The following is a 21,650-nucleotide window of genomic DNA, read 5'->3' as shown; positions in this document are numbered from 1 at the left end:
ACAAACACTGGGGCACTCGGCCATCGATTTGTGAAAAATATTACTGAGACAGCACAGCAGCCACAGCAACTGTATCAGAGGTATGCTGCGAAATCGTTTCAGGGTGTCAAACAGAGGTAAATTAAGAGAAGTTCGAGGAGTATTGGTGAAATACTTTGATTTTCTTCTCACCTTAAAGGAGAGCGTTATACTCTGGGCAGTATTATCGGCACGTAGACAGTACACGGCAGGAGTCTCTAGAAAGTTTTGAAAACAGTTGTCGTGTATGCATTGTTCGTTTTTGTATTCTGGTTCTTGATGAGATGTTGGACGATAGTGGTGATGATGATGTTCGTGCTGTTGATGAAAATTGTTGCAATTTGGATGTAATCGTGTGGGCGAGTATTCGTTTTGCTCTTGTTGTTGCTGTAAAGCATTCACTTTCATAGAAGATTGGGTTGTTGTAGTTGTTAATGCTGCTGTCGTAACTATTGCCACTGCTGGTGCTAGTGACTCTTTTGCTGCTGCTGTGTTGGTTTTTATTATTTTGATAAGTTTGTTTCGGGCCATGGCATATCAGGCTATTGTTATATATCTGTGTAGTTAGTAAATGTGTATGTAAGTGCATAATCCACATTTGTATACGTGTGTGTATGTGTATTATAATTTTTTTGTAAAGGTATATGATTATGTGTTTCAGTTGAAGTACCCAGCAAAAGCCTATTGTATTTGGCCCTCAATGCATGAATGAGCCAATGTTACAACGTTCAGTTTTATTTTTTTTTTCTTTCATTCATATATTTTTTGATTATGATGCCTTTGTTATTATTAGTGTTATAGTGGATTGTTGTATTTGCTGTTGTTGTTTTGTTCAGAAATTTACTTTAAACTCATGGATTCTCTATTATGGTTTTTGCCAATTTTAATCATCATACAGGATATACTTCCCATTGGAATTTTTATTGTTTTGCATATAAGTTTGCATTTGCATGATGCAATCGGTTGACTGGCTGATCGTTTTCCAGTTGTGGCATGTAAACGCAATGGTTTCCTTCTTCAATCAGTGTTGTGATGATGATTTCGAAATTATTGTTGTAAAATTCTGAAAATGAAAAGAGTTGGGAAAAAATCAGAAATAAGTGAAATTATACATATTTCATCTACATAAACTATAAACAGAAATAGTGTGTTGTTTTGTTTAGTAAAACATAATAAAACCGACAGAATGATAATAACTCTGTGCAATTTTAAGTGATTATAATCATTGGGAAAAAATCTCGCAGTTACTAATTGCAAACAATTTTCAATCATTTTAGTTTTAATTAATGGAAAATTCTTGTTTTTATTACGATTAGCTAGATAAATGCAATGGTTAATGAAAAAGTATTTTTTTTTTTGAGCAATTAGGGCGATTCGAGGAGAAAGTTATATACAAAAAAATAATCATTTAAGTGATATAGTTTAGTGATGGCATTTTTTTATTTTTTGATGAAATTCATTGAAAGTTCAATAATATGACATTAAAGGTAGGTAATAGTAAATTGTTTCACAACTTAAAGGTAATTTTTATACACATTATTAAAAAAGATAAGGGTATATTGATTTTGCCATTCCGTTTGTAGTACATCGAAAAATTGGTCATATACTCAAAGAAGTATATATATTCTGTATCCATATTAATTTCTAAGACGATCTTGCCATGTCCGTCCGTCTGTCTGTTAAAGTTACGATAGGGACTACACGGAAAGAGCTGGAGAGTAGTTTGGATAGCCTCCATAGAAGTGCACCTAAAAAAAAAAATCAGCTTTAACGGCCATAACTGTTTTAGTACGAGTATAGCGATAAAAATTCGACGTAAATAAGTTTCTTATGAGCCGAAATCTTTCTAGCAAATTTGCTTGAAGATCGGTCCATAATTGACACGAATATAGCAATATAATTAAGTTTAAGTCCATCGCGAGCAAAAATATCTCTCTATAAATTTTTGGATTGGTATCTTGATTTATCTTTATTTAAACAATGATTTTTATTACAATTATGTATCAATATCGCATATTTTCAACAAAATCTCAGCATTTGTAAAATTTTTTTTATCAAAACTCAAGCGAAATCTCAGATTTTTATTAGTTTTTCATCGAAATATTAAATGTCTATCAGAAACTCCAGGCGTTTATAAAATTTTATATTTTCATAAAAATTACTGGAATTTTCTTTTATGAAATTCTATTTTTTAAACTTTATATGAGTTTTTATCAATATCTGTGAGTTTTGTAAATTTTTAAGATTTTTTAAGATTTTCCTTAAATCAAAAATTTTCATTACCTCAATCTCAGATTGAATAAAAATTTGAAATTTTGAATATAAATAGCAGATTTCCTCAAATTCTATAATATTCATTGACAACTACTTCATAACATAAAATAATCACTTTTTGCTTTATCATGTCAAGGTCAACTTCAGATTAAAACTAATTACAAAAAATTCACGCTATAAGAATTTTTACATAAAATCATTATAATTAATTTGAAATATTTGTCAAATTCAGTTTTTTTCCTAAAACTAATATACAATTCTTGTGAATTTTTGAGGTCATAGAAATATTTTCACTTTTATCCTTTGCCCTCTATATGTATATGTTAGTACGTATGTATGTGTTAAACTAAAGGGGAACAGCCAAAAATTTCAAAACTAGGCCATAAAAGCAAATAAATCATTTGTGCTGTTTTTTTTTTTTTTTTTTGGTTGGTTTTAATCAAAAAATCTAGGTCTTTTAACTTCATCATCTACCGAGTGTTGAATTTAGTTTTCTCTCCATTTTTGTTTAATATTCAAATTTAATACTGAACATATTTATATATAGAAGTATATAAGCATTATAAAGATTTTGTTAGTGTTTTTTCGTTTGTGGAAAATATTTTCTAAACAGTAGAACACAATTAAGAACAAAATATTCAAAAAGTTAAAATAGATTTTAAAAGAATATTATGTAAACTATTTCATAACAAATCCATTTTATATATTTTATATAAGTTGTTTATGTTTATACTAACCCATTCATTAAAGCCCTGTTGGCCTGTATTAATAGTATATATCAAATTACACAAACACATATGAAAATTATAGTTATAGTTGTTGTATAGAAGAAACATAATTCATATCTCATGTTAAATGGTCGTTCTCATGTTTGAAATTCTTTTAAAGTTTTTTTTTTTTTGCTTTTTAATTCTTTTTTACTACTTTTATAGCTTTTCTCTCTATATAACAAAATAGATGTATAGATATTTGTTGTTGTAGTTACAAACATTTTATTGTATATACTAAAACTTGAAATATTAGTATGTCTACCATTGCTAATGGTTGTAAAAACATATTAGCAGCAGTCGCGACTTAAATACTGAGTAATAAATTTTCATTTAGATTTTTGCCATGCTGATATTACATACATTTAGTTTTACACACATTTATTACAAACATTTTATATAAGAATGAAACTAAGTGTTAGTGTGTGTATGAGTTTTTGTATAGAAAATTATAAATTATATTTTTGTAGGTATAAAATACTATAGCAAAATTGTATTTGGTAAATATTACTAAACCCAACAAAAGTTTTGTTTGAGTTCCAAGTTTTTTCCAAAAAAAAAAATTAACTTAAAACTCCGTTTAAAACTGAAAAGTCAATTTTTAACTAAAAAGTCAGTTTGTTACTAAAATTTTTTAAATTTTTAACTAAAAAGACAGTTATTCACTAAAAATTCAGTTTTTTATAAAAAAAAAATTTCACCTACATTATCACTAAAGCACTTTAACTAAAAAAACTCTTTGTTTTACCAAAATCTGCTATTTGTATTTAAACAAAATTGAATTTGTGTCTAATAAATGTTTTTCACAAAAACATACTGTTGGGCTTAAGGCAATTCTTAATATTTAATTAAAATCATACAATAAGAAAAAAACTCAGCATGCCTTTTAAATGTATGCATGAGAGAAAACTAATATAAAAATATTATTTTCATAAAGTATACTTATAGGTACAGAAGAATAAAAAAACTAAATAAAGTCAAATACTTATTACAAAGCCTTACAAATAAAAGACATAATTTCGTCTATGAGAAATATTTAGGTAATTTATATAAGCAACTGTTTATTAAGCTTTAATAAAAAGCTGGTATATTAAACTCAGTTTAGTAAATAATTAAATGAGTTGCTTATAATTAACTTACAAAATGAGGAATAAAAAAAACAAAAATACATTAGTGCAAGACATCAATAAATTATTTAAGATTATTAGAAAAAATAATAATATGCATAATGTACAACATTACGACAGTCATCAGTTCCCAAATGGAAATGCAAATTTGTTTTAACAGCAAAATTATACACAGCCAGTTAGTACATACACAACGTCATACCACATCAAAACAACCAACAAAACCAGCTTCGTTTAATGCCATTTTCTGATATTGGTTATTAACGACCATATCCACTAAAAACTAAAACAGACATTTTTTTCATATAATCTCTATTGTATTTTGGATGTGTATATGCATGCGGCAGACTATGACATGAAATGAATAAAATAGAGAACAGTTGAACACACAGCATTACATACATGTGTAGAAATTACTAGGCATAAACCATTAACACGGAAATAGATGAGAAAAAAAGGTTAAGCATACGCCTTATTGCATGTATTTTAATTTAGCAAAATATTTTTGCTGGAATTGTGAACAACAACTAACTTAATATTTAACACTATGGAAATGAAATAGAAAAAGACAAAGTTTAGAAGTGATTTAAAACTGAAGTAGATGTTAATTAGACTGAACATGAACTGAATTAGAACTGAACTAGAACTGAACTAGAACTGAACTAGAACTGAACTAGAACTGAACTAGAACTGAACTAGAACTGAACTAGAACTGAACTAGAACTGAACTAGAACTGAACTAGAACTGAACTAGAACTGAACTAGAACTGAACTAGAACTCAACTAGAACTCAACTAGAACTCAACTAGAACTCAACTAGAACTGAACTAGAACTGAACTAGAACTGAACTAGAACTGGATTTATTCGAATCCATATATCTAGAGATTCGAATAAATCTTGAATTTGTATTATTTGCTCTATTGGAAAACAAAATTTCCATAGTGAATTTAACCAAATAGTTGTAGTAAAGTTTGTTGTATGTTTTTGGCCATTATCATAACCATAGCGAATACCACACCGATATAAACACACTACAAAACACACATATGCTTACTAACCATACAGAGATATAGACAGACACCGTTATACATTTACAGACATGCAACACCATACAATAACGCTAATAACTGCATAAATATTACAAGCACCATAATAACGACAACAGCAACTCGAGAAAACTTAAGCTAAAAACTAACAACAACTAATACACTTACCGACAAACTTATATACATACATTGACTGAACACCTAGGAGTTATTAAACTCAGGCTTAAAATTTTACATATAAATGATTTGGGTGAAAAAAATTCACAAAAAAACATTAAGAGAACAAAAAAGAACATAATTTGCAGCTGGTTGTTTTTATTAAAATACATTATGATTTTCATTTTTTTTTTAATTTTGGATTTCTATTGCTAAACAACATATTGCTTTGTATAGTGTGTTGCACTCATATTGTTTGTCCTAACACTATTTACTAAAACCATGCAACTACTACAAAATAAAACAGCAATGCACTTTAGACATGAGAGATGTCATGTCCTTGTAGTTGTTTTTGCAGCTACAGGCAAAAAACAAAATGAAAACAAATCTAAATATCATATTTAAAATTTGTTTCTGCTGCCCCTGATTCTACTGTGCTGTTGTTGGTTACATTGTTGGCTGTATTTAGTGGCCATCATTGTCATCATCATGACAAACTGCAGGCAACAGCTACAACTTGATATAATGTGTATTACGACAAACAAGAGGAAGAAAAGGACAATACAAAAACATTGGAATTAGCTAGAACAGAAATGGAATTTACTGGTGACATTCATACCATGACTACTATTTAGTCATGCAATGGTACAAACAATTCAGATGTTTTAAATTGGCTTTTCTAACGGAAAATGCCACAAAAATGAAAAAAAAACGTAGTTAAGCTAGAAATGTATTTAACAAGCTGTAGTATTGTGGCAAATAAGTATTTAGCTTTGTTTCCTATTCTTTTTATATTTTTCATTTCCAGTCAAGTTAGTATTTCATTTGCTTGAAATGTTTCATTTCTTTTTTACTCTCATACCGTTATATTTGGTGGCAAATATAGTTTAAAAGCTAAAGACTTTTTTTCATTTCCTTTTGCAATACTTATTGCTCTGTTTATGCATTTGTTTGTTTTCAGTTGTAGCTAATATTTACAATTTATTATTGCAGTAGTATTTAAATTATGTTAAATATGACAGGTTGTAATAATGAGTACTCGTAATGTTTGCTAATAAATATTTGTTAAAGAAAACAGAAGAAATGAAAAAATATATTTTAAATTTAAAGAAAAAAATTAAAATTAAATTATTCAGTTGTAACTCTATATGAATTTATAATTACTTATGTAGTTAAATTAATGTTTTGTAGTATATATTTTAAATTATTCATAGAGTTTACCGTTGTAAAAAGGATATATAAGTCATATCCAGTACACGATAATGTTGGCTTTATAGGAATGTCCCTATAGTTCAGTTCTAGTTCAGTTCTAGTTCAGTTCTAGTTCAGTTCTAGTTCAGTTCTAGTTCAGTTCTAGTTCAGTTCTAGTTCAGTTCTAGTTCAGTTCTAGTTCAGTTCTAGTTCAGTTCTAGTTCAGTTCTAGTTCAGTTCTAGTTCAGTTCTAGTTCAGTTCTAGTTCAGTTCTAGTTCAGTTCTAGTTCAGTTCTAGTTCAGTTCTAGTTCAGTTCTAGTTCAGTTCTAGTTCAGTTCTAGTTCAGTTCTAGTTCAGTTCTAGTTCAGTTCTAGTTCAGTTCTAGTTCAGTTCTAGTTCAGTTCTAGTTCAGTTCTAGTTCAGTTCTAGTTCAGTTCTAGTTCAGTTCTAGTTCAGTTCTAGTTCAGTTCTAGTTCAGTTCTAGTTCAGTTCTAGTTCAGTTCTAGTTCAGTTCTAGTTCAGTTCTAGTTCAGTTCTAGTTCAGTTCTAGTTCAGTTCTAGTTCAGGTCTAGTTCAGTTCATTGCTTTAAATTCTTCATTCTAATAAATTGGAAAACTTTTTATTATATATAACAAATTTGCAATATTTATTTAACCAAAAACCATCGCGCAACAAATTGGCTAAAGCTCAGATGACATAACTGGAAGAGTATTTACATTTTTAGTTAAATAAATGCACTTTACTAAAACACAAAGCGATACAAATCCCTTTCGTTCGTAACAATCTTAAATAATTTTCCAACTTAATAAAGAAATCAGCTTATTTTTCCAAGCTTAAGTTACACAACACTACAAAATGATATTCCACTACACTTTGCCGTGCACAGCAGAGCAAAGCAACACAATCAAAGCCAATACAGCGTTTCATTTTCTATAGTGTTTTGTTGTTCTTGTGTTTTTAGTCTACTGCCATTAAAGCGGTTTAATGCCACACAGCACAACAAATAACAACAAGAATGTGGCATGAAAGATAAAAGAGGGAAGAGAAAGAGTGTCGAGAAAAATAGAGGACTGCTTCATAACTTTATGATTTTTCATTCAAAAGCTAAACACTAACAATGTAACAATAGAAATAATATGAAGACTAAGCAATCCAATACATAAATTCACATTTTTACATGCAGCAAAGCTAAGCCACAAACAATAATTCAGAAAAAAAGATGAAATTTATTTGTTGTGATAATATTAGAGTAAATAAAAAATGTATATGTATCTATGTGAAAAAGATAAAAAAATTATTGACCTTAACAAAGTATGCAAATAAAGAGTGAGTGAAAAAATAACTAATATAAATAGGATTAGAAGGTTGTTGCCTTGCATTAAACTAAATATGAAATGAAAAAAGACAGTTGCAAAAGCAACTATAACTGCTGCATAAATACAGTTGTTTGTGGTTGTTTAGAGTAGAGTTAAAGATGAAATATGTGTATGTATTTTAAAGGAAAAATTGTTGCGGACTAAAGGTTGTTGGCACTGTTTGTCTGTTTGCTGTTATGCTATTATGAATGAACATCCAAATGCAGATTACAGTGTTTTACCCGTAACTTTAAAAACACTAAGTTGAGCATTTTATTATTTTCTTTTTTTACACAAAATACAAACACACATTTGTATACAATCATATTTTAGCATTTTGTAAAACTAGAAACAAATTTATGATTTTCTGTGGTTTTTGCTAAGGGAATTGATAAGGTATTTTTATCTAAGAGATCTAAGTGTAGCAAACTAACTAAGGTAGAATGTATTTATATATGTTTGTTTTTTTTTAAGAAAAATGAAAGAGAAGTAGTTTGTAAAATGTAAAAAAAAACGAAAAATTACTTGAGGGTTTATAGAGGGCGCCTTGAAGTGTAGATAAATAACAACTTGTGGGTGTCATGATTCAATTATAAAGATTATTTTATCTAGCCCCTATCGCTAGTCTTATAGTTAGAATTCTAAAAGATTGAAAACTAAACTTTTTTAAAAAAGGACCTATTGTAGGGAAATTACTACCAAAATAAGTACCATTTTCCCATTATTCGCATTTAGAATAAAAATATCTAGAATTAAATTTTGTGTTTTCAAGAAGTACAATCCGAATATAGTTTTATGTCTTTGTATCAGAATTGCAAAATAATTTGTTGTGTTAGTAAAATAACGTATTTTATTAATTTTCTAAAAACTGACTCAATTGTCAGGTTCACAATCGGTGTTGTACGGTTGTATTGCAGTATGTCATAATTTTTTATAATTTATTTGTTTTTGTTTCAAAAAATTTTATCTGAGAAATTTTTATAATATACAATGATACAACGATACGACATCGATTGTAATGTGGACAAATGAGTTTAAATAAAATTAATTTTTCCGTTTTTTTTTTTTTTGGTTCCCTTTTCTCTCCAATGAATCATTAAATATTTTGTTTCAATAAATATAACAGAGTAAGTCCATAACTTAATAGGTATACGTCAATAAATCGAAAAAGTTTTCTTAATGTGCTACTCAAAAACTTAACAAAACAACATGTTTCTCTCTTTTGCATCCAAAATAAGTAAGAAATTATAATCGGGCGAGGTCGACCAAATAATACACTTATACCTGTTAAAAAAGTAAAATGTGATTTAGTTTTCATAACAAAGCATTTAAGTTGAATTGCACCTTGCCTCAGATATACTTATGCCATTTATTGTTGAATAAAATTTTGGACATTTAAGTCATATTTTGAAGGAGGCTTTTTATAGAGACTAGGGTCAAATGTGGCCCTATAATAATAAAGTTCATAAAGGTCATCAAAATTAGTATAGATTTATGTTTTGCATCTTTTTGTCGAGATACGAGTATATTAAACATAATGATGAACTTAAAAATCGTTTAGTTGTATGGGGGCTAGTAAAACCATTTTTAATAAAATTCTTCCCTACGACAATAGAAGATCGCGTACCAAATTTTATTAAATCAACTTCAGAGCCGATTGGTATACTTTAAGATGGGTATAGGACTTATACTTTTGGGCATTACAAACATCAGTACAAACCCAACATAAAGTACGAAACAGATGTCCTATAATTTTGTCTAATATGCCCGAAGCATATTCAAAATTTTTTTTATGTTTATTAGTTAAATAGTAATACAGTACTAAAAAGGTACCAAAATCTGTTTTGTTACACATTTTTATCCCTTGAAGGTATGAATTTTAAAAAAGTACCAATCTCTTCCTAGTGGATCTCTATAACCAAAGCACATCTATTGTTATATGTCATGATTCTCAATTCAGCCTTGCGATAATGAATCAGTAACTCCAAGTTAAACTTGGAAACATACAATAATTTAAGCAAATATGTCTCGAGAAATGAAAAAATAAATCGAAACTCGTTGATACTTTTTCATTCTTTAACAGATACATTTTCTAAAACCTTTTGGTTAGGAGTATATAAGAATCTGCGACACTTGTTATAATTTTTTTCTTTAACAAAATAATTTTTAAAGCAAAGTATATGTTCAAAACCACTGTGAGTCAATTGCCATTGTGAAGTATTTTCAAACTTTATTTACAATAGACTTTTTACATAATAATATTTTTTTTAAATGTAATCTCTCCTATATACTTTTTTGTAAAAGTAATATTTTAACATTTAAGTAACTTTCTGCCAAAATATAAATACATACTTTTTGGCATGAATACAGTTTAAAGTATTAGGTCATTTGTTATGAAAAAGCACTTGATTTTAAAAAAGTTTTCAATCTCTATTTGTATTTTATAAACATGCTTAAAAAGTATACAACTCTAACAAACACAATAAGGTTAACATAAAAGATTTGTAACAAAAAATATTTTATTTTTCTCCCTATAAAACTAAATCTATAAACAAACAAAAGGCCTTAAAATAGAAAAAATATTGGTTTTAATCTTTTTGAACAAAAATACATATTTCTTTGTTCAATCAAACGTTTGTTATAATATTGTTTTTTTTTTTTCATTCCTTCCAATCTCAAGTCATCACTTAACCTTCAAACAATGAATATGAATATTTGTATGTATAATGTTGTTGTGTGGTAAATGTTTATATAAAAGCTGTTGGTTGTATTAAACATTTTTCATTAAATTTTTCTTTCTTGCCACATATTTTATATAAACAGCAAAAGTCAAACCAGAACAAAACAAATTGAAAACCTTGGTTTGGTTAGAGAGAAAAAAAATCTCATTTATAAGTATCAACATTTACAATATTTTGTTTGTTGTTTATTGTAGGCAAGAAAGCGGCAACAAACTTAGAAAAAAAGTCATACTTTTGTAATCTTCTAGTTTCCACTTCACCAGCATTCACCAATATCATTCATCTTTTCATATATTTTGTTTTCATATAACTTTTCGTTAAAATATGTCAAAAAAAAAAAATTATACAAATAGGGGCATCGTAACAAATTGTAGATGTTTTATAAAAAATATCGTTTAATTTGTTTATGGTTTTGCTTTTTTTTGTATAAAAGTTTATCAATACTTATTTATTTTTTTCTTATTTTATGCTAAGGTGCCTTTACCTTTTCTTTGTATATCATAAATAATAGAAAATTTATTTTATAAATTTTCTTTATTTATTTATGAAATTTAGTTATTACAAATATTTCATCATTACTGAAGCTTACTAATCTTGCAGCTCTACGACTCTTAAAGGGCCTAGAGCAAACTAAAAAAGTACACAAATATATTGTTAAACTATATAAAAATTTCTTCGTATTTCTCATAGATCCAATGCATACAAACATATTTAATTTAAGAAAACCCTGTTTTTACATAAGAATTCCATACTTGCAAAATTATTTTTTAAAATGTCAAGAATATTTACACACATTTCTATTTATACAAATATTTCTAGTAAATGTTTGTTGACCTTGAAAAACATTTGTATATTTTTTCACATTCCTTTTTAAATCAGTCAAAACAATGTCCTTAAGCATACTTTAGTTGAAAAAAAAGAACACAACATACAGAAAAATTCCTTAGATTATGATTAATGAAAACATTTTTCGGAGAAGATTTTAAGGTCGTTAAACAAAACAATGTCCTCTACAAATATTTTAATATGTTAAAGTATAATCAGCAGAAAAAATACACAAATAAAATCAATCATAAAATTATTCGCAAAATATAAAAACCTTAAAAGATTAAACATTGCAAATATTTAATTTAAATGAAATTAGGATTTTGAAAAATATTAATAAATTAAATTTTCATTAGAATAATTTAGCATTCATAAATGTGTCTTTTACAAAATATCACTTTTGTACTTAATGTATAATAATGGACATTTTTCCAGACATTTTTATTTATTTAAAAGTAATTTCATTAACTCAAAAACTAATTGCACTCTCTTGCATATATATAAATTTATTTTATAAACAAGTAAGAGGTTATAGTCGGGCGAGGCCGACCATATAATACCCTACACCTGTATAGGAATAAACTGTAATTTAGTTTTCATAATAAAACATTTAAGTTGAATTGTACCTTGCCTAAGATATAATAAAGCCATTTACTGTTTAATAAAACTGTGGATATTTAAGTAAAATTTTGAAGGCGGCTTTTTAGAGGGGCTAGGGTCAAATTAGGCCCTATAATTATAAAGTTAATCAGGGTCATCAAGACTAGTATAGAACTTGGTTTTGCAGCTTTTTATACGAGTATATTAAACATAGTTATGAACTTAAAAGTACTATTTGGCGGGTTCAGTTCTATGGGGCCTAGGTGAAATAAAGGAACAATGTTAAGTATTTTCAATAGGCTTTGTGTACAGTACCAGAAAAGATCATGTGCCAAATTATCAGCAAAATTGCGACCTGTAGTTTGATTACAAGGTTTAAAAGCTCTATTCGGGGTTTCAGTTGTATGGGGGCTAGGTAAAATAATGGACCGATGTTAATCATTTTCAATAGACTTCGTCTACGGTATAATAGAAGATAATTTGCCAAATTTCATTGAATTATCTACAAAATTGTGACCTGTAGTTTGACTACAATGTTTGCAAGCCCTATTCGAGGGTACAGTTGTATGGGGTCTAGATGAAATAATAGACCAATCTTAGAAGATTATGTACAAAATTTCATTCAATTATCCTCAAAATTGCGGTTTGTAGTTTGTTTACAAGGTTTACATGGACGGACAGACAGACATACGGAAGGAAAGACGGAAGGACAGACGGAAGGACAGACGGACAGACGACTCAGAAAATGATTCTGAGCCGATTGGTATACTTTAGATCATCTTGATTTATTTTTTGGTACTAACTTACTAAATTCGAAATTTTATAAGAGGCCCAAGTTTCTATATAATATTACATTAGAGAAAATCTGAATTTTTGAAAAAAAAATTTTTCCTTATTAAAAATTTTTACTTCTTAAAAATTTGGAGATTTATTTTCCCTTTTGATGAAAATGCACCTCTCAGGAGAGATTTCGTTAAATCATTTATAGGACGATATTTAAAAGAAGGTTTTTTCGTATCCTTATTTACATAAAATAATCACAACAGCCATTACTAGAAGTTACAAATTTAAAAAACAATTTATAAGTTCCCATACCCTGCTGTAGTACATTACAAAACGAAAACAAAACAACTTTCTTCAATTCAATTAAAAACAACTTTTCCTTGTATACTATTGCTCTGCACTTACGAATCATCATCATCATTCAGTCCTGGTTGTGTATGGAAGAACAAGTTTCGTTTTTATGATCAAAAGGGCTTTTAAGACTTTTTAAAGTTTATTTTGTATTTCCTTTCCTTTCATTTCATTTATTTATTTTATTTCCAAATGCAATATAAATCATTTTAAATTAAATTTTATACACTTTCTTACTTTCGGCTTACAGTTGAGGAGTAGGTTCATATAAATGTCTGCAGTAGTAAACGATGTTATTGTTGTTGCTTTTTTTGTTTTATAAAGCCAACCACCTTGCATTTATTTATATACAAAAATGTATGAGTGATTTTATTTTCAGTTTAAACCTCTTGGCAAGAAATATACGTATGTATAACAACATTTTACTACATACAAGTAAATACATATACAAAGTGAATGCATATTATACCACAAAAAACAGACTTTTAAAATAAACTAACAAATACATACACGTACTTATATATGTTACAAGTATGTGAGCTCAGTTATAGGTTTCCACTGGCAGACATACAGACAGACACACTTAAAGACATTGTTAAGAAAAACACAAGTAATAGCTTATGAAAAGTTTATTTTCTGTTGTTTTTCTTGAAAGATTTTTTCATATATATAAAATGTTTTACATGTGTTGTTATCACAGCAAAAATAATAACAACAATTGCAGGAACAGTAGCTGATATATAGCAGTGCCAGCAACAGTAATAACAACGGCATCAGCAACAATAACAACATTAACAATCTGAACTGACTTAAGTTGTCTGTCTAGTATTTTAGCTTAACATCAACATATAAACAACAACAATAACAATAATAACAACAGCATTTTGCATTTACTTTATGCCAAAATATTCAAGGAATACAGACAGGTATTGTATCAGACCAAGTACATTTATAATTATATATGTATGTGAGGCATGTCCTTGCATGCCTGCACTACATTTTATACAAATATATGTATGTAATATGTATGATGCATTATTTCCCCTAAAGAAATATGTTGCTAAAGGAATACTAAATATGTAATTGCATTGTACAGGTGCAGGCTTAAAACGACTTTAGTTAACTTGTCATTGAAAATAGGATTCAAAAAAATCTTTATAGACAATGTTGAATAAAATATATAATTATATGAAGTTTTCATATGGATATGTAAGCAGTTAAAATATTTTATCATCTTTTAATTAATAACTACTGATTAGATTTAGAAAAACTTAAATTATTTATAGTGTTGAAAACTTGATGGGAAAGCTAAAAAAGTTTCATGAATTTAGGATTTATAATTAATCAGATAAATGATAGTTGTGTTATTGACTACTTGTTTTCTCAAAGTTTTTCTATTTTTTGTATTTAAAATATATAAGTGATCGAGCTATTTGGAAATCTGCTTAAATTGTCCAACTAATAGATATTTTTACATAGACACCCCTTTCACCTACTCTGTCAGCATAAGGTAACAGTGTAACTCTTAAAAATTAAAAACTGAACGTAAGTCTCAAGATTGTAATACAAAAAAGGAATAGAATGGCTTGATACTAATTTTAGGCACAATTTTCTTAAAAAATGTAAAAGTTTCAATGAAAATTTATAAAAAAAACACTTTTGAAATATAATGTCTCTTCATTAAGAAAAAAATTATTACAAATTATCAAAATTTGTTTTTGTATTTCAATAAAAATTTTAAATATTTTTGTGAAAACTAGTAACAACTTTTAGTTATTGAACAGGCATAATTGTCCAACTTACAGTCGATGTCGTATCATAGTATGTCATAAAAATTTTTCAAATTTGAAACAAATCAGTAATAAAAACAAGTATGAATGTATAGTCAGGCGTAGCCGACCATATGGTAACCTACACCAGTCAGTATGTTAAAAATGGGGATTATTTTGTTTTTTAACTTTATTTCGTAATATTTTTGGCTTTTTTACAAGAGGGCTCAAAGGGGAGTAGGGCAAAATATGGACCCATCCTTATAAATGTTAGTATTTGGAGGTAAGTCTACCTCAATGTTATTTATGTAGAATTTAAAAGTGTTATTAGTATTTGTAAGTGAATTTTGATATTTAAGTCATTTTCTAAAGGGGAGCTTGTATGGAGTCTGGGGTCAAATGAAGACCGATCATTACAAAAATCGGTAGTGTCATTTAAAGTTCTATATAACTAAGTTTTGTCGACTTTTGTTGACATAATAGATCATTTAAGTTAATTATAAGACCAAAAGCCCTATTTGAGGGGTACGGTTGTATGGGGCTAGTAGAAATAATGGCCTGATTTTAACCATTTTCAATAGGCTTTGTCCTTGGACCAAGAGAAGAGTGTATGCCAAATTTCATTTAATTATCTTTAAAATTGCGCACAAGGTTTATATGGACAATCAGCAAGCCAGACGGACGGACATTGCTTAATCGACTCAGATGATTCTAAGCCGAGGACGAATATTTTTGTATATTTCAAACATCAGCAGATTTTTTAAAGTTCTAAAAATAACTTATTTATTAATACTTATTATATAGAATTTCCTAAAAATAATAAATATAAGAAATAAAAAATTATAAAAATACTTTAATTACTGGATGCGTATGATGAATAATTATTTTAGAGTTTAAATTATTAATCATACTTACTGTTATGCAATTTTTTTTTTTCAATTAAAAACTTAATTGAATATTGCATTATTAATAACATTCCAATATATTTTTAATAGAATAAAATAATTACCAAAGAAATCAGCTTACATAATGATTAACATCCTGTAAAGAGAAATAAGAAGAATATTACTAAAATTTATATAATTCTTATACACAAAACAAAAATTAGTTTTAAATTTTTCTTTTTAACAATCACATACACCAAAACCCTTTTTAATACCCTCACAAAGATTAACAAATGTACAGCACACACAGACACACATAAAAGAAGACTATAAACAATTTGACTATTAAATCTCTATGGATTTTTTTGTTTGTTAGTATTTTAAATCCTGTATACTTTAATATCCTGGATTTTAGTATTTTAAGCTGCTCTTGGACATCAAAATAACAAAAAAAAAATGGTCACATAGAAAAAAATTAAACCTACTTTGCTGGTCGTCAACAACGACCAAACGGAAAAAAGAGATTTTTAAATGAGTTGACATGTTTTGCTTTAATAGCAGCGTTTATTTTTCACAAGTGTTTGTTGTGACAAGCTTTTTTCCTCCCATTCTTTTTTTTTGGATTAAAGTAATTTTGTTTTATAAATAAAAAATTTAATTTTTTGTTAATTTTTTATGTATATTTACTAGTGTATGAATTTTTTGTTAAAATCCTTTTAACAACCACTTTGTAGTTTAATTTTTAAATAAATCCTTGCAATTTTTGTTACAAAAATCTTATGAAACCCAGCAACAAAACTATTTCGTTAAATTTTTTTTTACATATATACACTTTTGCCTTTTGTTCTTTTTGCTGCTGCAGAGTCAAAACTTTATGTTCATTGTAGTTTGTGCTACCTTTAAAAAAATCTTCTTATACTTCTTGTAAATTTCACAAATAGTTAATGTTGCTTTTTTTGTTGTTGTTGTTGCTATAGCTAAGACTATAAACTGTATGCTGTATATAAAGCTACAAAAACAAACGACAACAAAAATAGTTTTTATATTCCAGACTTTGTATGCCACCGGCAACAGAAACGCAGCGGCAGCAGCAACAACGATTTTATAGTCTACAACTCAGTAACTCTGGGGTTTATATACAATATACTACATATCTATGAACGTGATTGTATGTGTTTTCAGTGTTTTAAAGTGATTTTTATTTTAGTGATTTTTTTTTTAATTTTCGCTACATTTTGCATTCAGTTTCTGTGTATAAATGTGTGATACAAAAATTATACTTTATGATTTTTGGTTGCATGTCCCTAGATGTTTTATTATAAATATAGTACGTTTTTTATATCTCACTACTTCTACCGCTACTATTTCCTCTTGTACGATTACTAAATACCCATAGATTACAAACACAGTAACGGTAGCAATAGCACTCTAGCTCAAAATATTTGTAGTCATTTTAAAAATAGAAACACTATGGGTTTATTCAAAAAAGTAACACATTTTACCAAAACAAACTAATGATAAGTTTTACATTTTACCAAATTTATCTATATTTTAGCGGCGTATTATTAATATTGTTTTCGTCTTTTGCTCATTTTAATTATAGTTTTATTAGATTTGTTCAAGACTTTTAATTAAATTCGTGTTTTGGACGCTTTTTACTAGAAAAGATTTTTGTTAAAAATAAAAAATACTTTTTTATAGAAAAGCTTTCTATGCCAAATTTAATAACTTTTTTATAAGAAATGTTCTCTAAAAGCGTTTGTTTGTAAAAGAATTTGTTCGGGATCAAAATAAAAACTATTTATAACAAAAGCTTTCGAAGATATGTTGCTTATAAAAATATATTTTCAATAAAAAGCTTTTCATAAAAAAACTCTCCAGAAAACTCTTTATAAGGAATGATTTTTATAAACTGTTTATTATAAAATATTAAAAAAGCTCACAAAAATATTTCAAGATGATTTTTTTTTAAGAAATGCATTTAAATTGCAAATGTAGTTTATAACAAAAGCTTATCATTGAGAATATTGCTTATAAGAATATGCTTATAATCTAAAGCTTTTTATAAGAAAACATCTTCAAATTTCCTTCACTGCGAAATATTGAAAAAATTTATAGAAAAGTTTTTTATTAAACTTCATAAAAATTATTATAATTTATAAAATAATATATATTTTATGAGCTCACTGAGAAAAGTTACTCAAAAAAAATCTTTGTGAAAATCTTGTTCAAATTTTTTTTTATTTGTAAAAAAAGTTAAATCTAGAATAATCATTGTAGAAACATTTGCAGGAAGATGTTGGTAATAGTAAAGGTTGAGTCAAGTCCTAATAATCGTAACAATCGTCAAAGTGTAGGTATATTTAATTTATTCAAACATTTCCAAACCATAGTGCTATAGCTTTGAAACAACAGTGTGACAACAACAAACAGTCTACATTTATTTATATCCTGTCGCAAAACACAACTCATGCATGATAATGAATTTCAGTGTTTCAAAATCAGTTCGCTTTTTCCCTAACTTTTTCAATTCCTTTTTTTATTTATTTTTAGATTTTCTATTTTAATATACAATTTTTTTTTTGATTTTAAAATAAATACAAAAAAGTAAAACAACTACAACAACAAACAAATACATGTAAAAGTATTTTAATGTTTTTACTGTGATTTGTATTTTAATACAACGACACAGTGTTGAGTGAATTTTACGTTTGTTTTTAGTCAAATCTCTAAATGCTACAACAAAACTAATTTGTATATTTTTAATATAAATTTCTAGAGATTTAAAAAAAAATGAATATAATTTAAAAGCAAATAAAGGGGAAAAATAATAAAATTACTAAAAAAGAAGAAAAATATTATGAAAATGTAAATTTTAGCAAACAAATAATTTTTAGGAATTTTTTTCAGTTAATTTATAGATTTATTTTTCATTTTTTTGCTATAAGTTGTTGTTTCTTACCCTTTGAGGTAATATTCTTTAATAACAAACATTGAGTTTTTTTTTAACAAATCACTGCTACTCAAATTCAAAACATGCCCTGCCAAGTGGCATATTATTTTAACATTTAAGTTTATTTTTTTTTTTATTTTCTTTGCTCTGCACTTTGGAAAAGATGTTTTGAACAATAATGACAGCAGTCAGCTTGAACAAAAAATGGTGAATATACAAATAGCCGCCATCAACATTATAACACATAAAACCCCGACCAGACTTTAAATTTCAATACGGTTCTTTTTTTTTCTTCTAAAAACTGCTTAATATTATTCAGCTCACAATGACCGATGAAAAAAACATCGTAAGAAGAAAAACACAAACAAAAATTAAGAAGGAATATAATAATAATGACAGCAAATAAGATTTGAAAATAAAAGCCAAATAATAGAAATATGGTAGAATAGTAGAAAAAAGTCAACACTGTATCTAAAAAATCACACTTGAAATAAGTGCATTACTATACTTGCCAAAACCTGTCGTTTATTTTTATACTTATTTTGTTCAATTTATTTTTGTTCATTTTTTTTTTTCTCAACAACTTCCACCCCTTAACTAAATTTAAGAAAATTTTGAAAAAAGGTTTTATCCTTTTTTTATTCCCTTTATATTTTATTCAATTCTTGCATTGTTGGTTAAAAGAACATCATGGTTAAAATACAGGACAAAAAAATGGTTAGTATATTGTGAGCTTTGGTTCATTGACTCTAAAATTTATGAGTTTTTTTTTTTGGTAATTTTTTCTCCTTTTGCCAGAGTCCTTTTTTTGGTTTTGCCAAAATAAATGTTTGTTTTCAACATTAAAGCAATAGTTTGTGTTCGGTAAATTATTTTGTGTAACATAATGACACCGTGTGCTATTGACAGTAAATTCAAAGGCCATTAAGTGAAAAAGTAGAGAAGAAAATAAGAACAAATATTTAGGTATTCGAAAGCCATTTTTTTGTAGGAATCACTAAAATAATATACAAAGTGGAAGATATTTATATGGAAAGTGTTTTATTTTATTTAAGTTAAAAAAAATCATTAGTATTTGTTTTCACTACAAATTCTAAATCACATCAGTAATTTGAGGAAATTGTTGAAAAGCTTTTAGAGAAAAGCTTCAAAACATATTGTATATAGATAAAACAATATTTTGTATAGAAGTTTAGAAAAGATTTTTAAAGAAATGTTTAAAATATATATTAAGTTGAAAGTTTTAGGAAAGGCAAAACAAGCTTTTATTCTTATAGAAATCATTTAAAAATATTGTATTAAAAGCTGATTTTTTATAGAAATTCTTGAAAATCTTTTAATATAATGGCTTGAAAGTAATTTTAAAAAAATGCTGTAAAACAATATTTTTTAGAAAGCTTTTTAAAAGATTTTAAAAAACTTTCTTAAATAGTTTTTTAAGAAATTTTTTTAAAAGTTTTATTAAAATTAATAAAAGGCAGCTTTTAATAGAAAAGCTTTGAATAAAGCTTTAAACAAATCTTTTAATAAAATTATTAAGAAATGATTAAAAGACAACTTTTAATAGAAAATCCTTAAATTAATTAATAAATCTTTGAATAAAATGTTTAAAAAGCTTTGAAGAAAGCTTGTAATATAAAAGTTTTGAAGAAAGTTTTAAATAGAAAAGCTTTAAAAGTAAGTTTTTTTATCTACAAGAAGTTTTTAAGCCTTAAAATAAAAAGTTTTAAAATATGTGGAAATAACTTTTCAAAAAAAAAATAAATAAATAAATCGATTCTTTTTCAAAATGTATTTCAAATATTTTTATTAAATTTCGGTTTTTTAAAGAATTTAATATTTTTTTAATAATATATATTTTATTATATTGTATAACATATGCTTTTTGAAATTTTATTTTAAATTTTACTTAAAATTTTAATGGAAATACGAAATTTTACTCGAAAATTTTGACTTAAACTTGAAATTTTCACTAAAAAATTTAATATCACTTTAAAAAGGATTTCGAAATCTCCTACTTACATAAGTATATAAAAAAGTATTTTAAGCTTTTAAACATTTCATTTTCATTGTAAGTTTTCCTTTTTCTTCATACCACAAGTACAACATAAAGAAAATCTTAAGCAAGTTTCTGTGTCAATAAAATATTTTCTACCAACCAAGTGACACAATGTAAGAGAAAATAAAATTTTATATATTTTTACAATTGAAATGTCAATAATATTTGTAAACGTATAAAAAAATATTGACAGTGATTTTAGTAACAATAACAAATCGTACAGATATTGTTTAATATAATATAATATTATTTTTATTAACTACTTAATATAAGGTCAAAGAAAACAACAAATTGTTAAAAACCAAATTATTTAATACAGTTTTTCCATCTTGGATTGTATAATATTATTAAGGACTAAGATCGAAAATAATTATATCACTTAAAACTGATCTCTTGAGCAACAAGATATTTGATGTTTTGTAGAACTGAAAATTGTTAAACCAGAAAAAACTGTCAATTGCAGAAAATTGCTTGGTAACCATTTAAATAAATATTTATTTTAACTTCAAGTGCAACAATGCAATTAAATTTAAGTATTTACATAAAATTGCTATTGTTATAACTACGTATTTGCAACACATATACACACACACACGCAAGTGAAAGTATGTATATATGTATTTGCAATATCCTTGTCATCACTGATGTTTTAACATGACAGCAACAACTACTATTGTTATGCTCACATTATTAAAAAAAAAATAAGAAAAACTACCAGGGAAGTCATTGTCTGTTTCAAAACTCGATT

At 26.7% G+C, this 21,650-nt stretch overlaps 1 protein-coding gene across 1 annotated transcript in view; it reads right to left on the bottom strand.

Moving 5' to 3' along the window:
* Positions 1 to 21,650, bottom strand: part of LOC111676662 (putative GPI-anchored protein pfl2) — a 75,913-nt gene that overhangs the window by 7,243 nt on the left and 47,020 nt on the right. The window contains exons 2-3 of the mRNA XM_046946894.1: positions 16,016 to 16,047; positions 7 to 1,081 (exon numbers count right to left, since the gene is read on the bottom strand). Of these exons, the coding sequence (XP_046802850.1) occupies positions 7 to 549 (543 nt within the window). The 5' untranslated portion in view covers positions 550 to 1,081; positions 16,016 to 16,047. The remainder of the gene's footprint in view (positions 1 to 6; positions 1,082 to 16,015; positions 16,048 to 21,650) is intronic.

Source organism: Lucilia cuprina, chromosome 2 (assembly GCF_022045245.1).
Source record: "Lucilia cuprina isolate Lc7/37 chromosome 2, ASM2204524v1, whole genome shotgun sequence".
In the NCBI taxonomy this organism is placed as follows: Eukaryota; Metazoa; Arthropoda; class Insecta; order Diptera; family Calliphoridae; genus Lucilia; species Lucilia cuprina.
This window is presented reverse-complemented; position numbering and strand designations above follow the sequence as displayed.